This window comes from Chinchilla lanigera, unplaced genomic scaffold (assembly GCF_000276665.1).
Source record: "Chinchilla lanigera isolate Chin_1 unplaced genomic scaffold, ChiLan1.0 scaffold00019, whole genome shotgun sequence".
In the NCBI taxonomy this organism is placed as follows: domain Eukaryota; kingdom Metazoa; phylum Chordata; class Mammalia; order Rodentia; family Chinchillidae; genus Chinchilla; species Chinchilla lanigera.
In genome coordinates, this window is record NW_004955420.1 from 12,123,450 (window position 1) to 12,132,344 (window position 8,895).

General features: G+C 39.7%; 2 protein-coding genes across 2 annotated transcripts in view; one reads left to right on the top strand and one right to left on the bottom strand.

Annotated features, from left to right (window-relative positions):
* The window catches only part of Fyttd1 (forty-two-three domain containing 1), a 28,846-nt gene extending 28,395 nt beyond the window's left edge, over positions 1-451 (bottom strand). Inside the window, exon 1 of the mRNA XM_013513366.1 lies at positions 93-451. Coding sequence (XP_013368820.1) covers positions 93-195 — 103 coding nt within the window. The 5' untranslated portion in view covers positions 196-451. The remainder of the gene's footprint in view (positions 1-92) is intronic.
* Positions 452-743: 292 nt separating this feature from the next.
* Kiaa0226 (KIAA0226 ortholog) overlaps positions 744-8,895 on the top strand; it is a 62,962-nt gene continuing 54,810 nt past the window's right edge. The window contains exon 1 of the mRNA XM_005383095.2: positions 744-833. The gene's annotated coding sequence lies outside the window, so the exon portion shown is untranslated. The remainder of the gene's footprint in view (positions 834-8,895) is intronic.

An 8,895-nucleotide genomic window follows, 5' to 3' on the forward strand; every position in this document is an offset into this window, starting at 1 on the left:
GAATTGCCGAGCACTACTTTGTTGGAGTCTTCTATTTAGTCTTGGAAAATTCTGCTTCTTTCCTTCCTTTCGATTCAGTTTGATAATATCATCTAGAGACATATCGATTTTGTCGAGATTCTCATTGCTGCGGGCCTTCGGGGGTGGCGACGGGGTCGCCGCGGCCCCCACCAACCGGGAACCAAAGCGGTTCATGGCCCGGAGACGTAGCACTGAGCGGTCAGCCGGTAAGGCCGGAGTCGCAGGCCCGCCACCTCCCACTCACGCACGCAGACTGGCCGCACCGCGGGTGCGCGCACGCGCGCTGGCGGCGTCCTCGCGCTTCCAACCGCGGCCGCAGGCGGGGGAGGGGCTACCGAGACGAGCTGCGGGCCAGAGGGGCCCGCGCCGGCGCTCGTGCCCGACGCTCCTCGTTGGTCGAGAGGGTCGCCGTCTCAACTGTTCGACTTCGGCCCCAGTTGGGGGACACCAGACCTTATCTACCTCAAAATCACATGCCTGAAATGATATCATAATCCTGCGGGTGGGTCCCGCCTACTGCGGAAAGGCCCCCAGTGCTTAGGTGCACGCGCACCTTGCGCACGCTGCTGCAATGCAGCCCCGGACCCCCGCCAGTGCACAATGCAGCGCTGCTTCCCAGCTCCCCTCTCCCTGGCGCGCTCCTCCACCTGCAGCGTCCGAACGCAGGGGCTGCGGTGACCATTCTTGTGTCACTTTAAAAATCAAAGTACATGGTAACGTTTGCCGTGTCTGCACCACCTCGCAATCTGCTCTCTCAAAACTCTGGGCTCAGTCCTAACTACCCTAGTAAGACTTCATCTTGCCTTGGGAGGGTAAGTACCTTTGCTTATCTAGCTGCATTTTTCTCTAATTCATTTGCTTTGGGAACGGATAGGAGGCTTGGTTCGTTTCTCCTATTCATCCTTGTATGAACACTTACTAATACTTGATGGATTCCTTCCCCATTTACAAAGTGTGATCTTCTCCTCACCGCATTCTTCCACAGAGCGCTTGTGTAGAAGCATTTGGGTTATTTCATCCTTTTAACAATTTAAAACTGAGACATTTAAACTGGGCATAGTGGCGCACGCCTGTAATCCCAGCACTGGGGAGGCTGAGACAGGAGAATCGTTGCGAGTTCGAGACCAGCCTCGGCTACAAAGTGAGCTCAAGCTCAAGGTCAGCCTGAACTGCATAGCGAGACCCTGTCTCAAAAAGACCAAAAAAAAAAAAAAAAAAAAAAAAAAAAAAAAAGGAAAAAAAAAAAAAGAAAAGAAAAAAACAACAACGGAGACCTTTGTGATTTGTGTCTAAGGAAGAAAACAGGGACAGGTATTTTATCCACCTGTACATCTCTGCCACTTCCTAAAATTTCTTTAGCACAAAAACAAGCCAGAGCTTTTCGATGGCCTAAAGCATCTCAAAATCACAGTAGCCTATACTTAATTTAGTAATGTCACAATGTCATGTGGTTTCCAACTTCAATGACACTTTTTACTATTTTTACTTACAATGACACTTTTTACTATTATTGGGGATGTCATGTCCTAAAATATTTCATATTATGCAGATTGCATTTGTTAATAACCTCTTTCTAACTTTTATTAACAAAAACTCAGCTATGTCTCATCTCTATTTTCCAGGTCTGAATTCAAAGCAAAGGTTGCAGTGGCAATTTTTTTGGGGGGGTCACTTAACAATAAAACTACAAATGCATGTTTTCAATATCTCTAACACAGATAAAACCCAGAGCCACCTGACTGAGTTATGATTCCAGCTAAAGAAAAAAACATGACTTTTTTTTATTTTTATCTGTTGGAAATGTATGATTTCATTAGGCTTTTGGAAATATAAGTAACCTCCTTATTCTCTAAGGTCAAGTTGGTAGGTATTCTTCTTCATGACAAAAATTTAACCATATAGACGCCTATAATCAACACTCAGGAGGCTGAGGCAGGAGGATTGTTGTGCGTTCAAGACCAGCCTAGGTTACAAAGTGAGCTCAAGGCCAGCCTGAAACTCATAGAGAGACCCTATCTCAAAAAGACAAAAAAAAAAAATTTTTTTTAACCATACAGAAAGTGTGGATCAGCCTAGGACACACCTATCAGAGGGTACAAAAAACTCTAATGGTAGAGGATAGTTTGAACTAAGATAGACCAAGAAGTAATAGCTGGCATGTGAAGGAGAATAACACGTATGTTCTTGGCACAAGGTGCTTTATTTTATTATTCCACCCTGAGGCCTCCACCCTTCTCTGGGCTACTAACAGCCGGGGAAACTGGGTTATAGAGATAAAAATCAGTAGGAGTCCTGATGGTACCTTTTTCACTTGCTTTAGTCATTCACCAGTGATCTTGGGAGAGGCTGTAGGCCTCATACTCATATTTAAAATAAGAAAGTACTAAGACTAAGTACATAAGTTGTCCTGAGTTATCTCTAAGATTCCTTAGAGTTCTAAAGTCCCCTGTACATAAGACGTTTTTGTGGACATTAGTCTTCTCTTACTAAAAGTAACTTCTACAATCGCTGTTCACTTGTAAGAGTAAATCACAGAAAGGAATATTAGGTTAGGCTCCCCTAATTTTATGTAACAAAATTAATGTACAGTATTTAGAGTTTGGAAGCGCTTTGTACTTCAAGTTTTTATAGGGCAGGTAACAAAAATGCCAAGTGTACAGAATCTTTCCTGTCACAAATATAATCTCCGAAAGTGCAGCCCTATCTCCTAGCTCAGTGATGGTGAACCTTTTAGAGACGAAGTGCCCAAGCCCCGCTTATTTATCCCAGTGCTAACACTGCAATTAACCTGAATACTGAGATTGTAGTTTAGGAAAAACAACTCATACGTTAACTGCTAGCTCCTTAGTTTTAAAGAGACGTGCCAGTGTTTCATTAAGCAGTCCTTCCTATTGTGTTTTGGAGTTTCAAGTTTCCCCTAGGATAGAGGATCTCAGAGTAATCTCCCAGATTCCAAAGGGAAAGCAAGAATGTGTGAGGCACTGTGGACAATAATAGGTCCACAGATCAGTCTCACACACAAAACAAAATAGCAACCTGAGACTCAATGGCAAAAACAAAGAGGAAGACAAGCCAAGAAATCAGAAATTGGAAACTCTCCAAGAAATCGACCTGTCAGGAGTGCAGTTAAAAGGTCAACTCTGAAATTTTCTGGTGCATGAGAGTCATGCACCTTAATCATGAATTGAGCATCAAGCATTGTAATAGGCACCAGGGATGAACAAGTAAGGAAGATAGATGCAGCTCCTATTTTCATGTGGCTTGCAGAACAAAATATATTTTCTGAGCACCTACTATGAATAAGGCATTGTGCTGGACACTGAGCAGACAGCCTTTGCCAGGGATACAGCAATTCAGCAGCTCGTCTAAGTCAAAATAAACAGAATCCAAGCAGCATCCCTTATTAGAGGCTTGATTTCATAGAATATAGGTAAGACAACATCTAGCATGGCCAGAGAAAATAAAGAGCCAGTGAAATTTGGATTTCAGGTAACAGCAAACAATTGTTTAGCGTATGTAACAAGTTTCAGATAAATGGCAATTTTAAAAATATAGTATATCTCATGTAACATTTAGGAACTACTACATGCTTCATGTAACAGGAATTATTAACATACTAAATAATTGTTCATTTATTTGAAATTCAAGTTTAATTAGGAGTCAGGGGTTTTTTTTGTTTTTGTTTGCTTTTTAAGACAGGATCTTGCTATATAGTCCAGGCAGCCCCTGAACTCACTATGTACCCCAGGCTGGCCTCAAACTTGCGGCAGTCCTCCTGCCTCAGCCTGACGAGTGCTGGGATTACACCCAGCAGGAGTCACAGTTTTTATATGCTATATCTGGCAACCTTAACAACTCCATACTTTCCTATTAACACTTCCTAACTTTTCACAATGAGTAGAAATCTACATTCTCTTCAGAGGTAAGTACAACTCATACATTTCACTCCTTAATGTGTTTTATGAGTTAAATATATCTTTTAAGTCTTACTTTTCTCAATTTTACTGAGATGTAATTGATAGACAAAAAATATTTCACAGTGTGGTGCTCGTATAGTGTGGTGCAGTACATATATTATTTATGAATACAGCACCATAATCAGAATAATAAACATACCATTATTCCCAAAAGTTTTCTTGTACTTCTTTGCAATCCTTTTCATCGACTGTCTAGACAATCACTGATCTGCTTTCTGTCACTGTAGATTAATTTGCATTTTCTTGACTTTTATATGAATGAAAGAATATTCTTTTTAAACTGAACTATTTCACTTACCTTGTTCCTAAGCGTTATGCCTTTTTTTTTTTTTTTTTTTCCGGTACTGGGAATCGAGCTCACGACCTTGCGCTTGCCAGGCAGGCGCTGTGCCACTGAGCTAAACCCCCAGCGCCCCCTTTTTCTTACCTTGTTGGGCTGAATGAGGACTGTAGTACCATGTTTAATCAGTGATGAAAGTGAATGCTTTGTTCCCAAACCTGGAGGGAAAGTACAGTCTTTCACCCTTAAATATGATAGGCTTTTTAAATTTATTTTTTATTTTTTTATTTTTTGGGTTTTTTTTTTTCCCCCGGTACCAGGGATTGAACTCATGACCTTGCGCTTGCCGGGCAGGCGCTGTGCCACTGAGCTAAATCCCCAGCCCTCGATAGGCTTTTTTTAGATGCCCTTTTTTGGGTTGAGGAGGTTCTCTTCTGCTTCTGGTTTGCTGAGTTTTAATTATGAAAGAATTTTGAACTTTCATCCTTCTGCTGCATCTATTGAGATTGATCGAATGGTTTTTCTTTATAAATTTACTAATATGATGAATTACATTGATTTTCCAACGTTGCCTTTTGAGATAAACTTACTTGCTCATGGTATGTCATTTGTTTTATATATTGTGTATAAATTGCTAATATTTTTGTCAAGGATTTTGTTTTTTCAAAGTGATATTGGTATGTAACTTTCTTGTAACGTCTTTGATTTCTGCTTTTCAGAGGAGGATTTTTAGAATTCATATCTTGATATGTATTTTACTGGTATAAGGGAGTGGGATAATTTGTATTATATATAGGAATAATATGTGTTTGTTAGGTATAATAACTACTTATTAGGCAGGGTGTGGTGGTGCACGCCTATAATCCCAGCACTTGGGAGGTTGAGGCACAAGGATCACTGCGAATTAGAGGCCTGCCTGGGCTACGTAGTGAGTTCAAAGCCAGCCTGAACTACATAGTGAAGCCCTGTCTCAAAAATAATACCAGGATATAATAACCACTTATGTTATTATACTAAGTTCCCTTGAGCTACTTAGGTATGCAGTAGTTTACTTTTTTTTTTTTTTCTGTTGAGTTCTTCTCATTCTACCTCTTTTGCCAATGCTTTCTGCCATAAGAGCTTTTTTTTTTTTTAACCACTTTTCTGTAACTTTTTATTATTATTCTGCTTTGGTCTTTTTGTTTGTTCTAACCTTTGGTGTTCTAGTCTTCTGCCTTTTAATCTTTGCATTCACTTGTTTATTCATTCAGCAAACAGTCTGAGTTCTTCCTATGTACAAGATAGTGCTATAGCAGAGGCTAAAGATACAACAGAGACCCTGACAGACACAGTTGCAGGTGTAGCTGATGCCTTAGGACTCAGAAGCTCTGGAGGAGCGTGCCCACCTCAGGTGCCCCGTGGAAAGGACCATTACTGCTCTGAGTCCCTGACCATCAGTTTTCTTGGACTAGGAAACCTGCTTTGGGTAAGGAGAATAGGAAGAAGAATTCTTCCTGGACTAAAGGCCTGGACCTATCAACTCATACCTTAAATGGTTTTGCCTTCCCTGAGAGCTCTTCAGCACCAGGAATCTAGATCCACTCACTGAGTGACCTTGTAGAATTTTCTAAAACTAAACACATTTACACAAACCACACAGTCTCCCCCTAGTTGGATAAGAATTTGTTTCTTTTTAAAAGCTATCCTCGCTGGGCTCACGCCTGTAATCCCAGCACTCTGGAGGCTGAGGCAGGAGGATCTATGTGAGTTCAAGGCCAGCCTGGGATACAAAGTGAGCTCAAGGCCAGCCTATACTGCACAGCCAGACCCTGTCTCAAAAAGACAAAAAAAAAAGGCTACCCTCAATTTGTACTAAGTAGACTGATGGGCTAGGAAGCCTGAGAAGCCAGCTGGTTTGTAGAGTTGTGAGGCTGCCAGGGAGCATTCTTCATCCCCACGCTGCTCCTCTTTGTTCCTCAGCTTCCCCACTCTGGGACGCGGATGGGGACTAACTTCCTTCTCTCACCCCCATAGCGAGTCCCTTCTCGTGGCCCAGCTTCATCCAGCTAGCCGTGTAAGGAGCTGGGCTAGGGAAAAATTGAACATTCCTCAACTGTTGAAGTGTTGTTCAATCCAGAAATAAGTTCTTATCCTTTTCATATCAGAAATTCTGAACTAATATGCTGGCAATTAATATTTATTGTGGCTGACAATAAACTTTCCTAGCTGGACTTGGTGGCATACACCTGTAATCCTAGCACTCAGAAGGCTGAAGCAGGAAGATCACTGTGAGTTTGAGGCCATTTTGGGCTATAGAGCAAGACCCTGTCTCAAAAAAAAAAAGGGAAAAGAAAGCTTTCCTTATATGTAATTGAATAAACAAACCAATAGTACCAAAAAAAAAAAAAAAAAAAAAAAGAATGCTTATAGAGTGTAGAAATGTTGCTGTAAAGACAAAATTAAAACCGGATAATTAAGATTTGGCAAAACATTTGTTTTTTGGTGGTGGGGATGGAGTTCAGGGCCTCCTGTATGCTGGGCAAATAATATGCCACTCAGGGAGCAAAAGTGTTTAAAGTAAACTATGTATGGCTAAAGAAAAAGAATTTTGACAAAATAGTACATTTGGTAAAGTCAATGAATTGGTCATTTGACAAAGACTTATGGAAATGCCAAACTGCAGGGAAAACAAATTAACTTAAAAATATGTTCAAAATTAATCATTATAAGCTAAGAAACTTCCATGTGAACCACTAAACTGTTTATTATATCAACCAGGATACAATCATAAGAAAATAAAGCCATACTAAGATCCTTGTCTATTTTTTAAACATTCACCTGAATAAAAGTTGTAGAATAGCACAAAGAATACTCATTAACCCTTCACCTAATTTTACTGATTATCAAATTTTTGCCACATTTACACAAATACACAGCTAGGTAAACTTATTATTTGTTGTTGTTGGACAATTTGAGAGGTTAGAGATCATGATTTTTTAGACTATATCATTGAAAGTGTTCTTTAACCCAAAAGCTTTTTAAATAATGCTTTTTAGGAATATAGGTAGCTGCAAAATCGAATCATACACAAGGATACGGACATGGTGGCTCATGCGTAGAATCAGTATCTGGTAGCCTGAGGCAGGAGGATGGCTTGAGTTTGAGGCTAGCCTGGGCTACATAGTGAGTTCAAGGCCAACCTGAACTACATAGTTTCTGAAAACCAAAAAATAAAACAATTTTAAACAGAATCATACACAGGGATTTAGGATTATGACAATGTGGGCTGAGGGAAAACAGAGGGATAGGATTGGGGTGTGTGTAGATGCATGGCTGATGTTAGTTATTGTCATATTTACCAGTTGGTTTAAAGAAAATACATGTAAACCTGGACTTGAACATATGGGAAAATCCTGTTTTCCAGAACTTTTATTACAATTTTTAAGATTTCCTAATGAAGCTGACATTCATGAACATATATGTTAAGATTATACTACACTAGGGGCTGGGGATTTAGCTCAGCGGCACAGTGCCTGCCTGGCAAGTGCAAGGTCATGAGTTCGATTCCTGTTACCAGAAAAAAACCAAACCAAAAGAAAAAAAAAAAGATTATACTGCACTAATTTAAGATCATACTGTATGTCCCAAAGCAGAAGGTGGTGAAGTCCCAATGACTAACACTGTTCCTTTCTTAAAAAGTATCATCCTTTGGTGGGAAAATATGAGAAAGTTTGAGCAAAGAATATTTTTATGTAAATAAAATCATAATTTTTATTAAAAGGCTGATATCACTTAATTCACAAAGCAGTGTTCACAAGTTTCAAATTTCCTAAAAGCCACGTTATTTTTAAGTCACTAGTTGTTCATGGAGTTATCTCTGATCCCTTCCTCTCTCTTACTTGCTGTATCCAGTCCTTCACAACTTAATGCTGATCCTATCACCTTAATATTATTGTAATTTCTTTTTTTTCTTCAATTTTTTTTTTTTTTTTTTTTTTTTTGATACTGGGAATCAACTTCAGAACCTTGCGCTTCCCAGGCAGGCACTTGTGCCACTGAGCTTTATCCCTGACCCTTTCCTTCAGTTTTTTTGAGGCAGAGTCTCACTATGTAGTCCAGGCTGGGCTTGAACTCACTATGTAGGCCAGGCTAGTTTTCAAACTTGCAGTGATCCTCCTGCCTCAATCTCCCATGTGCACCATTACAAGTGAGCACCACCACACCTGTTTTTTTTAATTTAATTTAATTTTATTTATTATTAGCTTCATAATAATCCCAGGGCCTTGTCATTTCTTCCACTCAAAATGTCTATAATTTGATAAGTTCCTGCTTTTGCTAAGACATGGCAATCTTTGTCAAAGTGCTTTCTTAAAATCAAGATGATTCCAGTGATTTTACTGCTCATCTTTATCTCTTATGCATGTATTTGATTAATTTAACATATATTCTCATAATTCCTATGGTAAATAAAATTAAAGATGACAAAAGAGCCACCTTTAATTTTATTTACCATAGGAACTGAGATACTCTTCATATATGATCAAATTAAGAGTCTGCAATTTCTCATTTGTTTCAATTACTCTAAACAGTCACTTCAAATAGTTGTTATAATATCAACTTCAAGTCTTACCAACTTTC